This window comes from Prionailurus viverrinus, chromosome D4 (genome assembly GCF_022837055.1).
Source record: "Prionailurus viverrinus isolate Anna chromosome D4, UM_Priviv_1.0, whole genome shotgun sequence".
In the NCBI taxonomy this organism is placed as follows: domain Eukaryota; kingdom Metazoa; phylum Chordata; class Mammalia; order Carnivora; family Felidae; genus Prionailurus; species Prionailurus viverrinus.
The window spans coordinates 86,180,634-86,206,626 of NC_062573.1; the positions used below are offsets into that span (position 1 = coordinate 86,180,634).

At 40.4% G+C, this 25,993-nt stretch overlaps 1 protein-coding gene and 1 long non-coding RNA gene across 10 annotated transcripts in view; one reads left to right on the forward strand and one right to left on the reverse strand.

The window, feature by feature from the left end:
* Positions 1-25,993, reverse strand: part of ZNF169 (zinc finger protein 169) — a 55,669-nt gene that overhangs the window by 23,700 nt on the left and 5,976 nt on the right. For 4 of the 9 annotated variants that reach the window (XM_047829708.1, XM_047829707.1, XM_047829702.1 and 1 more), the window contains exons 1-2: positions 24,048-24,147; positions 15,492-15,579 (exon numbers count right to left, since the gene is read on the reverse strand). In XM_047829708.1, coding sequence (XP_047685664.1) covers positions 15,492-15,524 — 33 coding nt within the window. In that variant the 5' untranslated portion in view covers positions 15,525-15,579; positions 24,048-24,147. Of the gene's footprint in view, positions 1-4,221; positions 4,365-14,621; positions 15,463-15,491; positions 15,580-23,424; positions 23,841-24,047; positions 24,148-25,993 lie in introns of those variants that run through there. The other 5 variants (XM_047829704.1, XM_047829703.1, XM_047829700.1 and 2 more) reach the window with 5 other exon arrangements.
* Positions 436-21,608, forward strand: LOC125150196 (uncharacterized). Its single transcript, XR_007146260.1, has 2 exons — positions 436-604; positions 21,418-21,608. It is a non-coding gene; the product is annotated as an uncharacterized LOC125150196 (long non-coding RNA).

A 25,993-nucleotide genomic window follows, 5' to 3' on the forward strand; every position in this document is an offset into this window, starting at 1 on the left:
TGGCTTTTCTTTTTTCTGTGTAATCATTCAGGCTAGAACTGTCAGTACTGTGGTGAACAGAAGTGGCAAAAACTGGCATCCTTATCTCATTCATGGTCTTCAGAAAAAAAGGCATTCAGTCTTTCATCAGTAAATATGATGTCAGTGTGAATTTTTCATATGTGGCCTTAATCATGTTGAGGAAGTTCCCTTCTATTCCTAGTTTACTGAATGTTTTTTTTTCCTGAAAGTATGTTCAGTTTTGTCATTTGCTTTTTGTGCCTCAGTTGAGATCACGTGGCTTTTATCATACATTCTCTTAATGTGATATATTACAGAATTGATTTTTTTTTATTTTTTTTAATGTTTATTTATTTTTCAGACAGAGACAGAGCATGAACGAGGGAGGGTCAGAGAGAGGAGGCACAGAATCCGAAGCAGGCTCCAGGCTCTGAGCTGTCAGCACAGAGCCCGACGCGGGGCTCGAACTCCTGGACTGTGAGATCATGACCTGAGCCGAAGTTGGACGCTGAACCGACTGAGCCACCCAGGCGCCCCTACAGAGTTGATTTTAACAGGTTGAAACATTCTTGCATTCTGGGAGTAAACCTCACTTGCTCAAGAGGTACAATACTTTTTTTTTATTAAATTTTTTTTTAATGTTTATTCATTTTTGAGACAGAGAGAGACAAAGCTTGAATGGGGGAAGGTCAGAGAGAGAGGGAGACACAGAATCTGAAACAGGTTCCAGGCTCTGAGCTGCCAGCACAGAGCCCGACGCAGGGCTTGAACTCACGGACCAGCCGAAGTCGGCCACCCAACTGACTGAGCCACCCAGGCGCCCCAGAGGTACGATACTTTTAATACACTGCTGAATTAGCTTTGTGCATATTTTGGCGAGGATTTTTGCAATTGCTCATAAGAGATATTAGCCTGTAATTTTCTTTTCTCATAGTGTCTTTGTCTAAGACTTCTGGTATCAGAGTAATGTTGTCCTCATAGAATGAGTTAGGAAGTGTCCTCTTCAATATTTTGGAATAGTTGGAGAAAGATTTTGTTAATTCTTCTTTATATGTTTGGTAGGGTTAACGAGTAAAGCCATCTTTACTTGGTTGTGAGCTTTTCTCTGTTGGGAGGTTTTTTATTATTATTGATTTAATATCTTCACTATTTCTAGGTCTTTTCAGAATTTCTGTTCTCTCCTGAGGTTTGGATAGATGGTGCATTTCTAGAAATGTATCCATTTCACCTTGGGTAGCCAATTTATTGGCATACAGCTATTCCCTTGTATAAGTATTTACTTGTAACACTTCTTTAAAAAATTAACAGTAATGTCTCCAGTTTCATTTCTGATTTCAGTAACTTGGGGGGTTTGGTTAGTCTAGATAAAGGTTTGTCAATTTTATCTTTTTCAGGAACCAGCTTTAAGTTTTGTTGCTTTCTCTATCATTTTTCTGTTCTCTATTTTATCTCATCTTTCCTCTTTTATTATTTGCTTCCTTCTTCTAGTTTGGGTTTAGTTTGCTCTTCTTAAATTGTATAATTAGGTTGCAGATTTGAGATTTACTGTTTACATGATGCATCTACAGCTATAAAATTCCCTCTATGCATTGCTTTTTCTGCATTCCTTAAGTTTTAGTATGTCAAGTTTTCACTTCCATTGTCTCAGTGTATTTTCTACTTTCTCTTGTGATTTTTCTTCTTTGATACAAAGGTTTGTGTGTGCTATTCAATTTCCACATATCTGTGAATTTTCCAGAGTTCTTTCTGCTGTTCATTTCTAGTTTCATTCCACTGTGATCAGAAGTTACTTTGCATGATTTCAGTAATTTCAAATTCATTAAGACTTACCTTGTGGCCTAATGACCTATCCTTTCAGGTACAATTAAGTGAAATATATATTTTGCTGTTGTTGGATAGATGGTGTGGGTGTGTGTGTGTGTGTGTGTGTGTGTGTGTGTGTGTGTGTATTAGTGCAGTTCAAGTTGTATATTGCCTTTGATCCTCCTGTCTGGCTGCTCTGTTATAGAAAGTTGGTTATTGAACTACACCCATTATTGTAGAACTAGTTTTCTCTTCAATTCTGCCCATTTTTACTCCGTATATGTTGGGACTGTACTATCAGGTAGTTATATAATTGTTATATCCTCTCTTCATAGTGAACCTTTTATCAACATATGATATCCTTCTTAATCTTTTGTAACTTTCTTTTTAAATTGAAGTATAATTGACATACAATTTCCCATTAGTTTCTGGTGTATATCATAGTGTTTCCCTCTGCTATACATTGTGTCCTCATGAATTATTTATAATTAGAAACTTCTTAATCCCCTTCTCCTTTTTGGCCTACTCTCAATCCCTCCCCACTCTGGTGACCAATAGTTTTGTCTATCTGTGAGCCTGTTTCCATTTTGGTGTATTTTTTAGACTCCACATATAAGTGAAATTGTACAGTATTAGTCTTTCTCTAACTTATTTCACTTGGCATAATACCTCTAGGTCCATTCATGTTGCCACAGACAGCAAGCTCATTCTTCTTTTATGGCTAAGTAATATTCCCGAATGTGTGAGTAAACAACTTCTTTATCCACTCATCTGTTGTTGGGCACTTAAGTTGCTTCTGTATCTTGGCTTTTATAAATAATGGTGATGCATATATCCCTTTGAATGGGTGTTTTTGTCTTATATGGATAAATACCTAGAAGTGGAATTGATGGATCATACAGTAGTTCTATTTTTACATTTTTGAGGAGTCTCCATACTATTTTCCACAGTGGCTGCACCAGTTTTTATTCCCACCAACAGTGCATGAGGGTTCCCTTTTCTCCACATCCTTACCAACATTTGTTATTGTCTTTTTTTTTTTTTATTAAAAATTTTTTTTTTCAACGTTTATTTATTTTTGGGACAGAGAGAGACAGAGCATGAACGGGCGAGGGGCAGAGAGAGAGGGAGACACAGAATTGGAAACAGGCTCCAGGCTCTGAGCCATCAGCCCAGAGCCCGACGTGGGGCTCGAACTCACGGACTGCGAGATCGTGACCTGGCTGAAGTCGGACGCTTAACCAACTGTGCCACCCAGGCGCCCCTGTTATTGTCTTTTTGATAAAAGCCAGTTAGACTGGTGTGAGGTAGTATCTCATTATGGTTTTGATTTGCATTTCCATGATGATTACAGATGCTGAACATGTTTCCAGATGTCTATTGGCCACCGGTATGTCTTCTTTGAAAAAATGTCTATTCAAGTCCTCTGCCCATTTTGAATCAGGCTGTTTGTTTTTTGTTTCCTGGGTTGTTTTGTTTTGGTTTTTTTGTTTGTTTTATTTGAGAGCGAGCACGCAAGCGAGGGGGAGGGGCAGGAGAGACTGAGAATCTTAAGCAGGCTCCACACTTAGCATGGAGCCTGATGCAGGGCTCAATCCTGGAATCATGACCTGACCCAAAATCAAGAGTCAGACACTCAACTAACTGAGCCACCCAGGCACCCGTTTGTTTTTTGAGTACTAAGATGTATACACTCTTTATATTTTTTGGTTATTAACCACTTCTAGGATGTAGGATTTGTAAATATCTTTTCCCATTCAGTAGATTGCCTTTTCATTTTGTTGATGGTTTCCTTTCCTGTGCAGAAGCTTTTCAGTTTGTCATAATCCCATCTTCTAATTTTAGCTGTTGCTGCCCTTGCCTGAGGAGAATGGTTCAAAAAAATATTGCGAAAACCAATGTCAAAAAGCTTACTGCTCACATTTCCTTTATGTTTTATGGTTTTGGGTCTTACATTCAAGTCCTTAATTCATTTTGACTTGGTTTTCGTATATAGTGTAAGACAGCAGTCCAGTTTCATTTCTACGCATGTAGCTGCCCAGTGTTTTCAACACTATTTACTGAAGAGACTTTTTCACACTGTAAAATCTTGCCTCCTTTATCACAGACTGACCGTATATGCATGGGTTTATTTCTGGGCTCTCTATTCCATTGATCCAGGAGTCTGTTTTCATTAACCTTCTTTTGATTTAAAATCTAGTTTGTCTCATAATACAGCCTTTTTTTTGGTATGGAATACAAAATCTTTTGCAATATTTTTTTTCCATCCTTTTACTTTCAACCTCATTCTTTATAGTAACTCTCTTGTAGGAAGCATACACATAGATCTTGGTTTCTTAATCCAGTCTACTGATCTGGACCTTTTAATTGGGAAGTTTATTCCATTTGCATTTAATATGAATACTGAAAAGTACTTACTTATACCATTTAGTTGTTTGTTGTCTGTGTCTTTTGTTCCTCCATTCTTGCCTTTTTTTATATTTACTGATTTTTTTTGTAGTGTCACACTTATTTCTTTCTTCTCTTTTCAGTTTTTCTTTTAGTATTTTCTTAGTGTTTACCTTGTGGATTAAAATTAACATAGTAAACTTGTAAAAATCCACTTAGTTTCAGTAGTATATACTGTTTCTATACTTTTTAATCCCTCTCCTACTTTTGTAATTGTCACAGATTGCATTGTTATACACTATAACCATTGACATAGATTTATAATTTTCTTGTCTGTTTGCCTTAAATCATACAGGAAAAGCAGAAGTTACAAACCAATAAAAAGTACAATATTGGCTTTTTTTAATGTTTATTTTTTAGAGAGGGTGTGTGCACGAGCGGAGGAGGGGCAGAAAGAGGGGGTCAAAGGATCTGAAGCAGGCTCCACACTGACAGCAGAGAACCTGATGCAGGGCTCAAACTCATGAACTGTGAGATCATGACTTGAGCCAAAGGTTGGATACTTATTAACTCACTGACCCACCCAGGCGCCTGCTATAGTGCCTTTTACATTCCCCTATGACGTTACCTTTTCTAGCATTCACTTTTCTTTCTTATGGTTTAGAACTACTGCCGTGTCCTTTCATTTCATCCTGAAGCATTTTTTGTTTTTAATTTTTTTTAATATTTGTTTATTTTTGAGAGAGACAGAGACAGAATGCTAGTGGGTTAGGGTCAGAGAGAGAAGAGGCACAGAATCCAAAGCAGGCTCCAGGCTCTGAGCTGTCAGCAGAGCCTGATGCGGGGCTTGAACCCACAAGCTGTGAGATCATGACCTGAGCCAAAGTTGGACGCTCAACCAGCTGAGCCACCCAGGTGCCCCCTAAAGCATTTTTTGTAGAGCAGGTCTACTGTTAATGAGCTCTCTCAGGTTTTGGTTTTTGTTTTCATTTTTTAAAGTCTGCAAACCTCCTAATTTCTCCCTCATTCTTGAAGGATATTTTGCTGGATATAGAAATCTTAGCTGGGACGCCTGGGTGGCTCAGTCAGCTAAGCGTCCAACTTCAGCTCAGGTCATGATCTCGCGGTTTGTGGGTTCGACCCCCGCGTCAGGCTCTGTGCTGACAGCTCGGAGCCTGGAGCCTGCTTCAGTTTCTATGTCTCCCTCTCTCTCTGTCCCTACCCCCCTTGTGCTCTCTGTCTCTCAATAATGAATAAATGTTAAAAAATTTTTTTAAAAAATCTTAGCTGACAGTCTTTCTTCCAAGACCTTAAATATGTCATCCCACTTACTGGTGGTCTCCATGGTTTCTGATGAGAAATCAGATCTTATTGAGGATCCCTTGTAGGTAACAAATAACTTCTTGCTGCTTTCAAAATTCTGTGTGTATGGGTTTTGAGAATTTGACTATAATGTGTCTGGGTATGGATTTTATGGAGTTTATCATGCTTGGAGTTTACTAAGCTTCTTGGATGTATATATTTATGGATTGGGTTTTTTTTTTTAATCAAATTTGGGGAATTTCTGGACATGATTCCTGAAAACTTTCCCTGTCCTTTCCCTCTGCAAGTGTATGCAAGTACATCTGTTGGTGTCTCACAGGTCTCTCAAGTTCTGTGCATTTTTCATTATTTTCTTTCTGCTCCTTGGAGTACATAATCTCAGTTGAACTATTTGCAAGTCAGTGTCTCTATTTTGCCTATTTAAATAAGCTGTTAAACCCCCTAACAAATTTTTCACTTCAGTTTTTGTACTTTGCAGCTCTAAAAGTTCTGTATGGCTTTTTATAATTTCTCTATCTGTTCAAACATTGTTCACCTAGTTTTTTTAGTTCAGTGTTCATGGTTTCCTTTAGCTTTTTGTGTATATTTAAACAGTGCAGGTAGTTTAAAATGCTGTAGCACTCTCCTGCCATAAATTAAGAGCTGCTCCACCAAATTTTCCACTTTTGACTAGGTTCCAAAGTTCGACAAAAGTTAATTCTGGCAGATTTTAGCAGCTCATTAGTTGCTTTGGGGCAGGCACAGAACCTCCTACTGCCCTTACTCTGACATTTTGATGTCACAGTGTTTCTAACTGTATGATCCCATTTATACAAAGTATCCACAACAGTTAAATCCATAGAGACACAAAGCAGGTTAGTGGTTGTCAGTATCTGGAGAGGAGCAAATGAAGAGTAACTGCTTAATGACTCCTTGGTTGCACAACACTGTGAATGTCCTAAATGCCACTGAATTGTACATGTAACGAAATTTTTTTATTTTTATTTTCTAGAGAGTGCACATGTAAGTCAGGGAGAGAAGCAGAGGGAGAGAGAAAAGGTGAGGTGGGGGGAGAATCCCAAGCAGGCTCCATGCCCAGTATGGAGCCTGACATAGGGCTTGATCCCACAACGCCGGGATCATGACCCAAACCAAAATTAACAGTCAGATGCTCAACCGAGCCACCCAGGCACCCCTGAACATTTTTAAATTGTTAGTTTTATGTTATGTGAATTGCACATCAATAAAATTTTTTAAAGTCACTTTCAAGAAGGAGATCTGTTTCGAAGGGCACTTTCCATATCCTAGTAGATGGCTCAGAATAGTTTCAACAAACTGGAACAGAGACTACTTACATGATTCTCACCATCCTATACACAATCACTGAGTTTCCTCAGAATCTCCCTTACACTTGCTGGTGTCAATACTCTCATGTGGAATTAAGCCCTATGTGGGCTTAGCACATAAAAGCTTCCTCTATGTCACTTGTAGCTATGGGCTTTCTCCCTCTATCAATTCTGACATTGAACAAATCCAGAGAGTCACACTGACTGCATTTACAGGGTTCTCTTCACCCCTCTGTATTTTCACTTATGGATTGTCTATTGTTAAGTCATAAATTTTTACTAAAGGCCTTTCCACATTCATGACATTTATCAGGTGCTATGGAGTGAACTATGTCCTTCTAAAATTGATACGTTGAAGCCTTAACCCCTAATGGAGACAACAGCCTCCAAGGAAGTCAGGTTAAATGAGGTCATAAAGGTAGGACTCTGGTACAGCTGGGCTGGTACATAAGAGACCACGGCTCCCTATCTCTCTGTCTCTGCATGTGAACACACAGCAAGAAGATAGCCGTCTGCAAGCCAGGAAGAGAGACCTCACAAGGAACCGATCAGCCAGCACCTTGATTTTAGACTTCCCAGCCTCAAAAACTGTGGGTAATAAATTTGTTATTTAAGCCACCTAGTTTATAGTACTTGTTCAGGCAGACTTCTCAAACTAATACAGATTTTGGTATTGAGAGCAAGGAGCCGCTGTTAACACATACCTAAAACTGTGGAAGCAGCTTTGGAACAGTGTGATAGAGGCTGCAAGACTGCTGAGCCACATAGTAAAAGAACACAAGATTGACATGAAGGGACTGCTAATAGAAATAACAGGAGTTAAAGGTGATTCTGATGAGAGCTCAGAAAGAAAAGAGCTGGAGAGAACACTTCCGTTTTAGAGAATACACAAATAATCATGAAAATAATACTGGCAAAAATATAGACATTAAAGGCCATTCTGATGTCTCAGATGGAAATGAGGTACAGGTTACTGGAAACCACAGGAAATATGATTTTTTTTATAAGGCAGTAAGGAACTTCACTGAACTATGTTCCAGTGTTTTGTATAAGGTAGACCTTGTGATTAATGAGACTGGATATTTTAGCTGAAGAGATTTCAGAGCCAAGTGTTGAAGAAATGACTTGGTTTCTCCTGACTGCTTACAGTAAAATGTAAGAGACGTAAGATGAGCTGAAGAAAAAAATTGTTAAGCAAAAAGGAACCCAAGCTGAAGATGTGGAAAATTCCGTTTATCCACATTGCAAAAAGAGGGAGAGAGAGGGAAGGGGAGAGAAAACTTGTTCTGAAGAGAACACTGAAGGTGCGTCTGAAAAATAATTTGATACAGAGATTAGTATCGATGTAAACCATGAATTTAATCAGCCACCTAGAAGCCAGGAATTGAGATGGAATTATACCAGCAGAAACACTGCCAGCTGGGATTAAACAGAGGAAACAAGACAGAATGAGCAAGGCTGCAGACACCCGTTATCTTTCAAAAAGGGGAAAGAACGGCCCTGAAGGCAATTCAGAGGTTGTCAGAGCTGCCAATCCCACAGCAGGCCCAGGGGCAAGGATGCCCATCACTCCTCAGTTTGGCAGGGCCTTCTCAGAAAGCCACAGAGGTGGGGTCACCCATGTGACCTAAAGGGACACTCAACCCAGTGGGTCTGGAGGGTAGAACATCAAACCACGGAGGATTATTCATCAACATTAAGATTTAATACATTCTCCCTTGGTAGGTTTTAGACTTGGTGGGACCCATCACATTTCTCCATTTCGGAATGGGAGTATGTATCCTATGTCTGTCTACCATTTTATTTTGGAAGTATATAACTTATCTAGTTTCACAAGCTCACAAGAAGAGAGGGATTTTGCTGTAGGATGAATGATACCTAGATTCATGCCTGACCTATATCTGACTTGGATGACATTTAGATGAAACTTTGGACTTTAAATCTGATGAATCTGATGCTGGGTAAGTTAAGGCTTTGGAGGCTGTTAGCAAGAAATAATGTATTTCTGGGGCACCTGGGTGGCTCAGTCGGTTCAGTGCCCAACTCTTGATTTCAGCTCAGGTCATGATCCCAGTCAAACCCCACATTGGGCTCCACACTGAGCATGAAGCCTGCTTAAGATTCTCTCCCGCCCCCCTCTCCCTCCCACCCCTTCAGATAAATTTTAAAAATAATTCATCTTCATGTGAGAAGGACATTGAATTGGGGGGGAGGGGGTCCCAGGGGTGGAATGTTACAGCCTGAATTATATACTGAAATTTCATATACTGAAGCCCTGACTCCAATATCAGTGTTTGTAAAGAAGTAACAAAGGTTAAGGGTGGGGCCCTGATCAAACAGGAATGGTACCTCATAAGAGGAAGAGATACTCTAGCTCTCTGTCTCTACCATGTGAGCAAACAGTGAAAAAAGCAGCCGTCTACAAACGAGGAAAAGTCCTCACTAGGAACTAAACTGGCCAGCACCTTGATCTTGGACTTTACAGCCTACAGCACTGTGAGAAAATAAGATTTCTGTTGCTTAAGCCACCTACTGCGTGGTATTCTTTTATGGCAGCCCTAGCAGACTAATGCGTGGGGTTTCTTTCCAGTGTAAACTTTCTGATGCTGAATCAGGTTTGCATTTTGACACATTTATCACATCCGTAGGGCTTCCCACCCGTGCGGGTTCTGTCGTGGAGACAGTAAAAGCTCAGGCTGAAGTGCTCCCCACAGATGCTGCATTTTTATGGCTTTTTCCCCATGCTTCAGGTTCTGTGACACTGGCCAAATTGTGGAAACCCCTCCCACATTTATCACATCTGTTGGGCTTCTCTCTGAAGTATTCTTTGTTGTTGGGCCAGATGTGAGCTACAGATCGAGTACCTCCACGCTCCATACACTCATAGGCTTCCCCCCAGGAGTCTGTGAGAACAAGGCATGAGCTCTAACTAAAGGCTTCCTCACCCTTCCAGAATTTCTAGGGTTTCTCAGGGGGGTGCACTGATTCTGAAAGAGATTTAAGCTGGATTTGAATCCTTTCTGTTCCTACATTTGTTGCATCCATAGGGTTCCTCTCCAGTATGAAATTTCTAATACTGAAGATTCGAATTCTGACTGAAGCTTTTTAAACATTTGGTACACTTGTAAAATTTCTCTCCAGTGTGAATCCTCTGATGCTAAGTTTTGAACTTTGAATGAAGAACTTACTGTCACACACAAAAGGTTTCTCTCCAGAATAGATTTCCTCATGCTGCCTAAGCTCAAAATTGAGTAGGAAGCTTCTGCCACAATGAGACACTGTGAGTTCTTCTTTCTGAAGTCTCACTCTGTAGGAAGGTCTGCATTTAGACTGACATTGTTTACATGCTCATCACCTCTCTGGGCTCTTGCTCACATGGAATTTCTCTCGTGGAATATATGCTTGCCAGGAACACAAGAGTCCCTTGGGGAGAGACTTGCAGAAATCTAACCTGAGCCAGTGTCACAAGCAGTCTCCACACCAGGTTCCTGAGGACCGTTCCTCAATGCCAAGAAGAAACCATCATCTGAGATGTCTTCTTTCACAAAACAAGACTGTGTGTCTCCGTCTTTATTGTACAGTTGCCTGTTTTGATTTAGGTTGTGTACATGAATCTTCTCCTACTTGAATAATGAGTCCACTGAAGGCAGAGCCTGTGAAGTTTCTGTCCTGAAGTTCTCGTTTGCATTAGGCAAAGGATGCCCTGCCTTCTGGCCAAAGTGTCTAAGACCTAAGAAATGCAGATCCAAAGGGGCTCATCAGCCAAACTGGCAATCTAGCACTGTGGCCACACAGTCACCTCTGTCCATGTCTGAGAAAGCAAGCAGGTGTTGGCTCTAGTCACTTTCCAACTGCTAACCCCCCTTGTTCATCCTCGGTGCTGACCCTTATAACCTCACCATCAGTCACAGACCATAAGCTTCAACATGAAGAAGCAGAAAGTCAGACGGAGGGAGAACACGGAAGCCCAATAAAGTAATAGGCTCTGGGGCAGAGCCACCAGATTGGCCTCCCACAAGATTTAATGATCTATTTCTATCATTCTATTTGAAATATTCTCTTAATTTTGCAATTTCTCCTTTGATGTAAGGATTAGTAAAGAATGTGTCGTTCAGTTTCTAAATATTTGAGATTTACTTAGATATCTTATGGGTCTCTAATATAATTCAACTGGAGTTACAGAATATACACTGTATTCTTTAAATCCCTTCAAATTCACTAAGTCTGTCTTGCTGAGCATACCAAATGTACTTGAAAAAGTATATTCTGCAGTTGTAGGGTACAGTGTTCTATAATTTTTGATCAAGATGATGCATTTGCTAGTTTTCTTTAAATCCTATGTCTTTACTGACTTTTCACCTAGTTGTCCTATCAGTTGCTCAGAGGGGTTAAATCTCTTTTTAAAGGTATAATTGCCTTTTTCTCCCTTTAAGTCTGTCAAGTATTTTAAAGCTTTGTTATTAGACACATATATAATTGTCATGTCTTCCTGAAGCTACTCTTTTATTATCATTCTGAAATGGTCTTCTTTCCCTTTGTCATGAAGTGGATTTTATTGATATTACATTTTCCTGTTCCACACTGAGCATAGTTAAAATAGAGACTTTGAAGTCTATCTGATTATTTCATCCACAGGATGAATTCTAGGCTGTGAATTATATCTCTAAAAAATTAAAATTTGAAAGATGGGTAAGATTCAGAATAATCAAGAAAAGAGTAGAGGGCTGAGGATCTAAAATGAAGCATGTAGGAAAGTAAGGAACACAGATATCATGAGAAGAGGAAGAGAGGGAAAAAGCCCATGATGTGGGTGAGAAGCACCTGGCAGGGGGAAAAGGTAGCTAGTGGTAGAATAGAAAGCAGAGGTGTTCTAGTATCCTGCAGATGGTTTTGAAAGCCAACAAAAAAAGAACACAGACACTCTTTTACAGAGTTGTAGCTCATAAAACTTAAAATACTCGTGTCATCTTACTTGGTCATTTGTGTTGAGAATAACTGACTGTAATCCTAAAATTCATTTCATGAACAAAATTACCCACAGAAACAGGTTCTCAGACATTAAGAACAAGTTAAATTTGCAATGACTGAGAAATAGTGGGATGGGATGGTGAAAATCTGAATGTTTTTAACCTGTAACAAGTCATAGATTTGAATGTGAATGTAAGTGGTTTCTTCATCTTTAAAGATCTGACACTGGGGTAGTCACTAGTTTTAATACAATTTTATCATTAAAATCTATCAAAAATGTCCATAGACCAAAGATATTATGTTCCAGTGACAGGACATGTCTATCAACTGATGAATAAAAAACAAAATGTCATATATCCATACAATAGAATGTTACTTGACCATGAAGAGGAATGAAATATTACTGACTCGGGCTGTGACATGGATGAACCCTGAAAATATGCTAAGTGAAAGAAAACAGATACAAAGACTACATATTATATGATTCCATTTATATGAAATAACCAGAATAATCAAATCTATAGAGATAGAAAATAGATTAGCACTTGCCAGAGGTCAGGGAAGGGGAGAAGAGTGACTCCTAATGGGTGTGAGATCTCTTTGGGGGTTATGAAAATATTATGGAATTAGATAGTAGTAAGGGTTGCACTACTGAACTATACACTTTAAAATGGCAAAATTTGGGGCACCTGGGTGGCTCAGTCGGTTAAGCGGCCGACTTCGGCTCAGGTCATGATCTCGCGGTCTGTGAGTTCGAGCCCCCATCAGGCTCTGTGCTGACAGCTCAGAGCCTGGAGCCTGTTTCAGATTCTGTGTCTCCCTCTCTCTGACCCTCCCCTGTTCATGCTCTGTCTCTCCCTGTCTCAAAAATAAATAAAAAGTTTAAAAAAATTAAAAAAATAAATAAAATAAAATGACAAAATTTATCAGATGTGAAGTATACCTCAGTAGAAAGAAACTTTTAAATGTTTAATTCCATATGAAGAATGATGACTAATTTATAATTTCTTAAAAATATCATGTATAGAATTAATACCTTGCTTTTACCATATAAATTCTAATTTATATGTAGCACAGTAGGGATTATGAGGAAAAGCACTGCCATTCTGCATTGTATAGTAATGTGCTATCTTGTGGGAAGAGGTCTATTGTGCATTGTTTTATTAGAGATTTAATGGTCAGGAGGAATTTTCTCATTTAGGTTTTTACCACTGAAAGAATAAAAGTGCAGTTTGTCTTCAAAAAGAAAAAAAAGTTTAATTCCAATGATAGGTAAACCCTTAAATAAGATGGGAGTCTTATAAGAATGGAGGCTGTGGGGCACCTGGTGGCTTAGTCAGTTAAGCATCTGACTTTGGCTCAGGTCATGATCTCAGTTTTTCAGCGCAAAGCGCACTTCAGATCCTCTGTTCCCCTCTCTTTTCCCATGCTCCATGTGCACACGTGTGCTCTCTCTCAAAAATAAACACACACACAAAAAAAGAATGGAGGCTGTGCTATAGGTATCACTATTTGTTGACCAAAGACTCCTTCACACAGCAGACATTCAAAACAAATTTTAAGATTCAGTAAAATAGTGCTAATTTCATACTAGCTAAGAGCCTTTAGGGCAGCCCCAATCTATGCCACAATCCTAAAGCACACTACAATTTCTCCTATTAAGCCAAACCCTTTAGACATGTGTAAATATCATGTGTGTGTATGTAGTCAACAATATATTCAATTAGAACATAGATCAGAATATTCTGTGTAATTCAGATCAGCCACATACCTAAGTATCTGGAAATGTAATTTAAGGAATCCTAAAATATGTAATTTCTATGCCTCAAATAACAAACTTAAACCCCTTTGTTCTTTCATTCTTTCAAAATAAGTTAAAATTATGGTCCCTTTATGAAACAAGCCAGTGCCATGTTCCATTTTCACCAAGAATGCTTCTCTATTAACACCATAAATGGTAAAGCGAAATATAAAAAAGTTCTCTCTTACTTTAAGGAACACTCTGAACTGCATGCACTACATAAACATGTTCTCTTAAAGGTATACAAGATTTGACAAAGGAGAGACACACAGTTCTCAATGGTTCTGATGACGTCAGTCATTTTTAATTTGTACATTAACAGGCAAATGTCCACCATATGAACCCAGTATTAAGATCAAGTTGAGATTTTCTGCAAAGAAATTCTACACTTGATATGACAGGCACTGAAAAACTGAATGACACTATTTTGTGTAATTGATATAATAAGCACAAAAGTGTCTTACCTGGTATCTATTTAGGTGGTTAGTAAATGTTAACTTTATCCAATTATGTCAAGTTCACATGCTGCCTAGTCTTAAGGATGAGAAAATCTGTCCGAAAGGACATATATTCACTCAGTTACAGTTAACAGTTGAACAACATAGGGGGATAGGGGTGCCAACCCACCATACAGTCAGAAACCTGCGTATAACTTTTGACTCCCCAAAAACTTAATAGCCTATGATTAACCAGAAGCCTTACTGGCAACATAAACAGTCAATGAACACCTATTTAATATGTTATGTATATTATATACTATATTCACACAATAAACTAAAGAAAGTATTAAGAAATTGGTTTAAAAAAAGAAATTCTTAAGGAAGAATAAATATGTTTATAGCACTGTCCTGTATTTACTGAAAAAAATCCACATATAAGTGGACCCACATAGTTCAAGTCCATGTTGTTCAGGGATCAACTATACCGCTTATTTCCAAATCCTTGATTTCAACATGGCAAACTCCTTCAAAATCCAGCTTGCTCCAAGTCCAAGCCCCCACTCCTCAGCCTACCTTTGTAGATTCTGGCTGAATCTGGCTCAGAGCAGGTAAAGGCAAAACCTTCACAGGCCAGGAAAATGAGTGAGGCAGACTCTTCAGCCATGGTCAGGGGGTGAAGGCATGACTGCACTGTGGAGACACTGTTTGGCTTCAGCTACTTGTCATCCACCAAAAGGGTGGACTCTGGAATCTTTTCTCAAAGAGGTTGGCAATCCAGACTTGTCATCCACCAAAAGGGTGGACTCTGGAATCTTTTCTCAAAGAGGTTGGCAATCCAGACCTTCAGATATAATCTTCCAATTTTTAGGTGTGGAAAACTCATTTAAATATAAAGCATGGGGCTGGCCAAACTAAATGTATCCGTGATTCCCAAGCAGACAGCAGGTCTGCATCCTCACCTCTACACAAAGAAAACTGATGACCAAAGGCCACTGGCTGTTCCAAGCTTTCCAAATAGTGAGGGACAGCCTGCCCAGTCACCCAGTCTCTGATATGTACTAGACTTGCTGTCACACTCCCACTGGAAGACTTTCTCTCAGTTCTTCAACTTGCCAAGTCCATCAGAGGCAGCTCAGGCAACTCTGAAAAGAGCTTTCTTCTGAAAGCCTTCCTTCAATTTTTCAGGCCTTGGGAATCACTGGGCACATAAGCATGAATGTCCTATATCTGTATGTTAATTGTACTAATTATAGTCACACTTTACTACTTGGTGAATGCCTGAGTCATGAATGGAGCAGAGTCTGAGAAAGGGCTCCAGGTTAAGATGGGCCACATCTCCAAAATCGGGGCTAAATATGACCTAACACCGCCAGGGGAGCTCCAAGGACAAGGAAAGGCAAGGAGTCCATCCTGCAAGAGCTAGGAAGAAATTTCAGGACTCACCTCATCCCTGGTTGTCAGGGGCCCTGGGGCCATATTCCTGGTCAGCTGAGTGCTCTTTCTAGAGAAGAGTCAAGTTGCAGAGGTAGAGCTGGGGAAAGAGAAGAAAGTGAGGGGGCGCTTGGGAGGAGTACCCTTCTATTAGCCTCCCAGTTCAGGGGAGATAAGGCAGGTTGCAGAGGGCATCAGAACAGCCTATTCTTAACCAGTGTCCTGGTTAACCAGTGTCCCCAATCTCCAGTTGGGAATCGAAGCCTCCAGCCCCCTACAGCTAGGTGAGACTTTTATCACTGTGGGGTTTCTATTAAGCAGGAAAGGGCCTCAGAATACCCACAGGAGAGCACTCACGTTGAAAGCCAAAGTGACCTACCATGGGGAAAACAGAAACTCTCCATCTATATCTGCCCTAAAGCTAAAGGACAAGTCCTAGGAAATCCAAACAGAAAGAGTGCTACAAGTCTCCACAGACTTTGAGGGGAATGTGAAGCAGGGTGGACACCATTATCTGGTTGCCCCCCTCATTTATATATCCAAGACTGAGTTCCCAAGATTTGAAATGAGACTTGAAATTTACGAGGCAGTCAGCAAATGGCCCAGGTCTTCAGCACGACAATATCACGAAGAAATAGGAGAGGGAAACCTTTCCTTAGGCAAAGATATTTACAAGATAACCATTCTTCAGATGTCCTTATATGCTTTGACTAGGTCCTATTTTGCACAGATGAACTGGAAAGCATTTTGGGGATTACAAAGGACACTTCAAGAGGAAGTGGGTGTCAGATGGTGTTAATTATCATGAACATGGTTAGCTGTGATCATGATACTCTGCACATGGGGAAAATAAATTGTTATTAAGTGGTGCTGAAGTACTGAAGAGTGAATTAACATATGTTTAACCTTTTTAAAATGTGAAGCTTTCAACAAGTTAACAGCATAAAAAGAAAGAGAGCTCTTGTAGAAATAAAAAAAAGACTTTAGATATACAGCAACCAAATGCAACACATGGACACTGTTTTGGCAGTTTTGAGCAATCCAGGAAATATGAACACTGAATGTCAGAGAACAGTAAAGGAGTGACATTAATTTTGTCAGGTTCACAGGTTAAAAACAGACTGTGCTGACAGCCTCTGCAAATAACTGTGGTCGTGCTTAAAGAAAGGGTGGAAAAGCCACCAATCACAGTACTGCTTAGTGCTGAGAAAACAGATGCTGTCCCTGAAGAACAGGAACAAGGCAAGGATGTCCCCTCTCATCTCTCCTATGAACATCACATTGGAAGTCCTACCTAACCTAAGAAGACAAAAAAAAAGAAATAATGGTACACAGATTGAAAAGGAAAAAACAATACTATCTTTGTCTGCAGATGACCTGATTGACTATATAGAAAATACCAAAGAGTCAAGAAATTTCTGGCACTAAGAAGTGATTATATTGAGGCTGCAGGATACAAGGTTAGTAATATGAAAAAATCAACTATTTGCCTATATACCAGCCACGAACAAATGGAATTTTAAATTAAAAACACCACAACACTTATATTAACACCCAGAAAAACGAAATACTTAGGTATAAATCTAAAACAAATTTGCATAAAATCTGTGTGAGAAAAATTATAAAACTTCTTAAAAAAATCAAAGAATATCTAAATAAATGGAGAGATTATCAGTCAGTTAAGCATCTGACTCTTGATTTTGGCTCAGGTAATGATCTCATGGTAATGGGATCAAGCCCCATGTCGGACTCTGTGCTGACAGCATGGAGCCTTCTTGGGATTCTCTCTCTCTGCCCCTTCCCCTCTTGTGCACACGCATGCTCTCTCTCTCTAATAAATGTGCACAGCAGGGTACAACAGAACCTATTCTTCATAAGGCCATGACTTTCAAGACCAGGAGTTGTATGTAGCTGACTTTCCTAACACAGAGAAAATGCACAGAGACTTAGACAAAATGAAGAGAGGAGTATGTCCCAAATGAAAGAACAGGACAAAATCACAGCAAGAGACCTAAATGAAACAATGATAAGTAATATGCCTGATAGAGAATCTAAAGTAAGTTTTATAAAAATTCAAATACTCACTGGACTTGAGAAAAGATTGGAGAACTTCAGTGAGACCCTTGACAAAGAGATAGAAAACATAAAAGAACCAATCAGAGATGAACTTAACTGAAATTAAAAATACACTAGAGAGAATAAGCCCTAGACTAGAGGAAGCAGAAGAACGGATCAGTGACCTGGAGGACAAAAGTAATGGAAAGCAATCAAGCTTAACAGGAGAAAAAATAATAATAAATGAAAACAAAAAACTCAGCGACACCATCGAGAGTAATAATATATGCATTATAGGGATCCAAAAAGAAGAAAAGAGAGAAAAGGGAACAGAAAATTTATTTGAAGAAATAATGGCTAAAAATTTCCCATATCTGGGGAAAGGAACAGAATTCCAGATCCAAGAGACACAGAGAGTCCCCCACAAAATAAATTCAAGACACATAGTTATTAAAATGGCAGAAAATACTGATAACAAGAGAATTTTAAAAGCATCAAGAGAAAAAAGTTACCCACAACAAAACCCCAAAAGGCTATCAGCTGATTTTTCAGAAGAAGCTTTGCAAGCCAGAGGGAGTGGCATGATATATTCAAAGTGCTAAAAGGAAAAAACCTGCAACTAAGAATCTGGCAAGGCTAGGGGCACCTGGGTGGCTAAGTTGGTTAAGCGTCTGACTTCGGCTCAGGTCACTATCTCGCAGTTTGTGGGTTCGAGCCCCGCATCGGGCTCTGTGCTGACAGCTCGGAGCCTGGAGCCTGCTTTGGATTCTCTGTCTCCTTCTCTCTCTGCCCCTCCCCCACTTGTGCTCTGTCTCTCTCTATCAAAAATAAATAAATGTAAAAACAAAAAAATTTTTTAAAGAATCTGGCAAGGCTATTATTCAGAATGAAAGGATAAATAGCTTCCCAGACAAACAAAAGTTAAAAAAATTCATGACCACTAAACCAACCCTGTAAGAAATGTTAAAGGAAACTTCATGAGTGGAAAGAAAAGGCCATAACTATGAGTGGAAAGAAGAGGACAGAACCAGGAGTAAGAAAAGTAGGAAGCATAAAAGCAGTAAAATTAAGTACACCTATAAAAATCAGTCAAGGGATTCACAAAATAAAAGGATACAAAGTATGACACCATATAACTAAAACATGGGAGGGAGAGGAATAAAGAAAGGGTTCAAACTCCTACAGCCATCAACTCATTATAAACTGCTGTATGCATAAGATGTCATCTATAAACCTAATGGTAATCACAAATCAAAAGCCAATAATAGATATGCAAAAAAAAAAAGGAAGTAATCCAAATATATCACTAAAAAAAACCAGAAAACTGTGAGAAGAGACCAAGAGAAAAAAGGAACAGAAAAGAACTACAAAAAAAAAAAAATCATAAAACAAGTAACAAAATGGTAGTAAGTACATACCTAACAATAATCATCTTGAATGTAAATGGACTAAATGCTACAATCAGAAGACACAGGGTGGCAGAATGGATTAAAAAGAAACAAAAAAAAAAAAGCAAGATCCATCTATATGCTGCCCAAAAGAGCCAGACACACACAGATTAAAAGTTAAGGGATGGAAAGGCATTTATCATGCAAGTGGTAGTGATAAGAGAGCCAGGGCACAGTGTCGGAGAAAGTATGCCAAGCCTGTTTTTAACTTGTGAACCTGACACTGTGCCTTGGCTCTGACACTGGCCATAGCAACATTTTTCTAGATATGTCTCCTGAGTCAAGGAAAACAAAAGTAAAAATAAACCATTGGAATTACATCAAAATAAAAAGCTTCTGCACAGCAAAGGAAATAATCAAAAAACCTAAAAGACCTACTGTATGGGAATATATATACTGGCAAGGTACATATGCAATAAAGGGGTTAGTATCCAAAATATATAAAGAATGCAAAATATATAAAGAACTAATACAACTCAACACCAAAAAAAACAAAACAAAAACAAAAACTAGTCCAATTACAAATGGGCAGAGACAAGAACATACATTTCTCCAGAGAAGACAGATGGCCAACAGACACATGAAACGATGCTCAATATCACTCATCAGGGAAATGCAAATCAAAAGCCACCTTACACCTGTCAGAATGGCTAAAATAAAAAATACAGGAAACAACAAGTGTTGGCAAGGATGTGGAGAGAAGAAAACTTTGTGCTTTATTGATGGGAATGCAAACAAGTGCAGCCACTGTGGGAACAGTATGGAGGTCCCTCAAAAATTAAAAATAGAACTACCATATGATGAAGTCATTTCACTACTGGGTATTTACCCAAAGAATATGAAAACAGTAACACAAACAGATATATGTACCCCTATGTTTGCTGTAGCATTATTTACAAGAGCAAAGATATGGAAGCAACCTAATTGTCTATTGATGGATGGATAAAGAAGATGTGATACACACACGCACGCACATACACACATAGTGGAATTAATCAGCCATAAAAAAAGAATGAAATCTTGTCATTTACAACAAGAATGGATCTAGAAGGTACAATGCTAAGTGAAACAAACCAGTCAGCAAAAGACAAATACCATATGGTTTCATTCATATGTGGAATTTAAGAAACAAAACAAATGAACAAAGGAAAAAAAGAGACCAAAAAAGACTTTTAACTATAGAGAACAAAGTGATAGTTACCAGAGAACAGGTAGGTGGGGGGATGGGTGAAACAGGTGAAAGGGATTAAGAATACACTTATCCCGATGAGTACTGAGTAATGTATACAATTGTTGAATCACTGTATTGTACACCTGGAACTAATACAACAGTGTATGTTAACTATACTGGAATTTTTAAGAGAGAAACCCCTCAAAATGGGTTTCTCACCTAAATGTGAGAACTGAAACCATAAAATTCCTAAAAGAAAACAGAGGCAGTAATTTCTTTGACATCAGCCATCACAGCATTTTCCTAAATATGTCTCCTCAGTCAAGAAAAACAAAAGCAAGAATAAACTATTCAGACTACATCAAAATAAAAAGAGTTTTCACAGTAAAGGAAACCATCAGCAAAACAAAAAGGCAACCTACTGAATGGGAGGAGATATTTGCAAACAATATATCCAATAAGTGGTTAATATCCAAAATACATAAAGAACCTCTACAGTACCACAAAAAATAATTTTCTTAATTGTCAAAGGACCTGAATGACATTTTTCCAAAGAAGACATACAGATGGTCAACAGACACATGAAAAGATGCTCAACATCACCTATCATCAGGGAAGTGCAAATCAAAACTACAATGAAATATCACCTCACACCATTCAGAAAGGCTAGTATTAAAAAGACAAATAACAAGTGTTGGTAAGGATATGATGAAAAAAGAACCCTTACATACACACTGTTGGTAGGAATGTAAATTGGTACAACCACTGTGTACAACAGTATGGAGTTTCCTCAGAAATTTAAAAATAGAATACCATATGATCTAGTAATTTCACTATTATTTACCCAAAGAAAATGAAAATGCTAATCTGAAAAGATACATGCACCCCTATGTTTATTACAGCATTATCTAAAATAGCCCAGATACGGAAACAATGTGTGCCTATTGATAAATGGATAAAGAACAAAAACACATGAACCAATAAAAAACAGACTCACAGAGAACAAAATGGTGGTTGTCAGAGGGGAGGTGGTGGAGGTATAGGCAAAATAAAGGGGATTAAGAAAAACTTCCAGTTATAAAATAAATAAGTTATGGAGATGAGGAGTATAACATTGTATGGTGACAGATGGTGGCATTTGTTGTGGTAAGCACTGAATAATGTATAGAATTAAGTCAATATGTTGTACACCAACTGATAATAATAATGTATGGTAATTATATTTCAATAAAATTTAATAAAAAAATGTTTTAATTCCTAACAGATGCATACTGAAGTATTCACTGGTAAAATGATATCTGGGATTTGCTGCAAAATACTTCAGCAGAGAAAACCAAAAAGGAAGAGGGGAAGAGCAGAATGTTGACACCTGCTGAAGCCAATGCACAGATGCTCTTTGAAAATTCTCGCTTTGTATTTGTAAAATTTTCATAATAAATTTTAAATTTAATAATCCCATTTCCCTCCACACCCTCAAAACTAAGAAAAGTAGAAGAAACTTTAAAGGTAGTGTCATTAGGGGCGCCTGGGTGGTGCAGTCGGTTAAGCGTCCGACTTCAGCCAGGTCACGATCTCGTGGTCCGTGAGTTCGAGCCCCGCGTCGGGCTCTGGCCTGATGGCTCAGAGCCTGGAGCCTGTTTCCAATTCTGTGTCTCCCTCTCTCTCTGCCCCTCCCCTGTTCATGCTCTGTCTCTCTCTGTCCCAAAAATAAATAAACGTTGAAAAAAAAAATTTTTTTTAATAAATAAATAAAGGTAGTGTCATTAATGTTACCAACGGAAGTTCATGTCATTAGGGGCTGAGACCAAGGATCAGGAGAAAATTTGGGGGTGTGGGGAGCCTGGTGGCTCAGTTGGCTAAGTGTCCAACTTTGGCTCAGGTCATGATCTCACGGTTTGTGGGTTCAAGCTCCACATCTGCCTCTGTGCTGACAGCTCAGAGTCTGGAGCCTGTTTCAGATATTCTCTCTCTCATTCTCTCTCTCTCTCTCTCTCTCTCTCTCTCTCTCTCTCTGCCCCTCCCCTGCTCGCGCTCTCTCTCAAAAATAAACATTAAAAAATTTTATGAAAATGAATTTAACTAGCATTAGATGTATGAGACAGTCTAAAAATAGAGCACCTCTCTTTTTAAATTTTCATTAACTTTGAAAGTTAAAGAACAGCTAGCTCCGTGGTAAAAGTTATTTAATCCTCTACTGTACCATTTACCTTTCTACAAAATGAATATTCTACCACATAATTTGCAAGATGGCTGAGGAAATAAAAATATGGCCAATACAAGACTACTGTTCTCACAACAGCACTTCTCACCATCTTTGTTTTGGCAACACCACAAGGCCCTGAGAATACAGCAGAGTGAACGTATGGAGATGCTGAAAAGCTCCTGAATGAAGGCAGAGGATGTGCCCAAGGAGGACACCCTGTGCAGGAATGTGTCCTTTCAAGAACAAGCCTGGCTTCCTGGGAATCCACCTGCAGCTCTGAGCCCCACAGGGCATACTACACACACACTAAAGTCGACACCACAGGTACAGGAGGAGGTGGTGCCCATCCACAACAGGCTGCCAGGCCCCTAGGAGTCCTCCCCTCCCTAGCAGGCAGTTAGTTCCCTCTGGATTGAGGGGGAGTAGGGAGGGGAGACTGCTTCAGGGCCCACCTGGGCACACCAGAAGTAGTTCCCACCTTAGGAGTCTCTCCTGGCCCAGAGAGCAGGCTGGAAGCCTCCAAGTATGCAACTGGGTTCCACTCCACTAAAGTACTGGAAGCAGGCAGGGAAGGTAAGGACCACCCCAGGAACAGAGTCGGGGTGTGGGTTTTAGAGCAAACCTGCTCTCAACGCATGCTGACGCCCAGTAGATTAATCCTCTATGTGCCGGGGGGGGGGGGGGGGGGGGGGACGGCTTAGTAAAAACACACGTGAATGTTTTCGAGCACTTAGCATGGGTCAGACACCAGTTTTAACTCTTTCCACACTCCACTCCACGAGGTTCGGTACCTTGCCCAGGATGAGTCAGTGAGAAAGGGGGAGGTCTGGATTTGAACTCTCCCTGAAAGGAAGGGGGGTCGGGGGCTCCGACAGCCAGCCTGGCATAGGCCCGTGGGCAGACACAGTGCCCAAAGAGATGTACACTTGGTGGTTGCAGGCTGGGGGAGAAAAGATAGGGTTCTCATTGATAACTGGTGGATCAGACTGATGAACCCATAGAACTTCACGGCTACTCCTGGGTACGCTCGAGTTTCACTTTCTGTAAGTTTAAGGCCGGAGTTCTTACCATTCATTCCCTCTCCCACCTCCGGTGACTAGGGGATCTAGGGAAAGTGCTCTGCCCGGTAGGGTCCACTCCAATGGCACCACCCCATGCTCCTGGAAGGGCCCCAGGAGGGGGCTGACACAAGCGGAAAGCGCCGAAGGGGACCCAAGGGCTCCCCACGCAACCCGGGGATGTCTGACCCCGCCGGGCCCTTCCAACGCCCCGAGGAGCCCACGGTCCCGAGGCCGCTGACCCGAGTCTCCGCCCGGGCTGCCCCCACCATCGAGGCGAGGTTGGGTATCTGCCCCAGGCCAATCTTCCTCCAAAACCTGGGGGCAGGTGGCCAAGCGGCACCCGCATCACCAGAGCCGGCTTCGCCGAGCAGCGCCGCCCCACCGCCCGTGTGCCCCGAGTCACCCAGGCCAGCCCGGCTCCTCCAGGACGAGGCGCTGGGCCCCCAGCCCCGCCTGACGGCGCTTCCCCCAGACTCCCGCCCACAGCCCCTCCCAGCTGGGCCGCCCCAACCCCGCCGGGAAACCCGAACCTCCAGCAACCCGCGGCGACAGCGAACCGACCCCGTCCGCTCTCGCCCGGCTCTCCCCACCGAAGTGCCCCGGAACGGCGGCAGCGGCGGAATCACTCACCACAAGCGCGCAAGGACGGCCACCAGCCACCAGCGACGCCGGCGGGCGCAGGGCAGCACTACCCACAGTGCTCCGGGGTGCGCTACCCACAGTGCCCCGGGACGCGGGACTGCGCTACCCACAGTGCCCTGGGAGAGGGTCTTCAATACCCACAATGCCTCAGACCACAGCGCGCTGCGCCGCCGCCTCCCGGACAGGGCGGGGTCTAGGGCGACCTCGTCTGGTACTTGCCCCTGAGCTCCATGGGATGCCTCAACTGGAGGGATTGGGTTACAGTCCGTTCGTTGGGCTCTTGAAGAGATTGTGAAAAGTCAGGTGAGCAAAATCAAACTGACTTTCAGGTGCAAGAGAAGGGTGGTTTAGGTGAGCAGAAGGTCGTCTTAATTTATAGAGCCTTGTAATTTTCGTTTAATAATAATAATAAAGTCGGTTACCTGGATGTGTGCTTGTCCTCCATCCTGAAGATTCGCCCCTGTGAATCTTAATTTGAATAACAGTATGAAATAAACGAACTTCTTAAAAAACGCCAAAGGTACTGGCATTTTTCTTTGTTAAAGAAGGTCATGAAGTTTAAAAAAAAAAAAAAAAACATAGGGGTGCATGGGTGGCTCAGTTGGTTGAGCTTCCAGCTCTTGGTCTCGGCTCAAGTCATGATCCCAGGATCATGATTCTGAGGCCCCCACCCCCACCCACCCTGTGTCCGGCTCAACTAGCCCAGAGGAATGAGGATGGTATGCACCATGAAAATGTTGTAAAACTGGCCAAACAGCACAGATTTGTCAAACCACCTGACTGGTAAAAGGGGTTCACAGGTGAATTCTCCCAAACATTTAAAGAAGAGTTAATACCCATTCACCATAATCAAGTGGGATTTTTTTCAGGAATGCAAGGAATATTCACAAATATTTACTATTCACAAATCAATGTGATTTGCCACATCAAGAGAAAGGATTAAAATCATATGATCATCTCTATATATGCAGAAAAAGCATTTGACAAAGTACAACATCCATTCATGATAAAAATTCTCGACAAAGTGGGTTTAGAGGGAAGATACCGCAACTTAATAAAGGCCACATATGAAAAACCTGCAGCTAGCATCATATACAATGGTAAAAAGCTGAGAGCTCTTCCTCTAAGGTCAGGAACGAGACAAGGATGGCCACTCTTGCCACTTTTATTCAACATAGTACCAAAAGTCCTGGCCACAGCAATCAGACAAGAAAAATAATAGGCGTTCATATTGGCAAAGAAGAAGTTAAACTGTCACTATTTGCAGATGACATAATAGTATACATAGAAAATCCTAAAAGACTCCACTAAAAAACTAGAATAAGTCAGTAAAGTTGCAGGATACAAAATTAATTCCCAGAAATTGGTAGCATTTCTATTCTCTAATAATGAAGTAGCAGAAAGAGAAATAAAGAAAACAGTCCCATTTACAATTGTACCAAAAAAGAATAAAATAGCTAGGAATAAACTTAAAGAGGTGAAAGACCTGTACTCTGAAAACTATAAAACATTGATGAAAGAAATTGAAGATGACCCAAATGAAAAGATATTCCATGCTCATGAATTGGAAGAATGAATTGGAAGAATGAATTGGAGGAATAAACATTGTTAAAATGTCCATGATACTCAAAGCAATCTACAGATTTAATGCAATCCCTATCAAAATACCAATAGCATTTGTCACAAAACTAGAACAAATAATACCAAAATTTGCGTGGAACCACAAAAGACCCGGAATAGCCAAAGCAATCTTGAGAAAGAAAAACAAAGCTAGAGGTATCACAATTCCAGATTTCAAAATATACTACAAAGCTGTAGTAATCAAATCGGTATGGTACTGGCACAAAAGCAGACACATTGATCAATGGATCATAATAAAGCACCCAGAAATAAGCCCACTATTATACAGTCAATTAATCTACAACAAAGGAGGC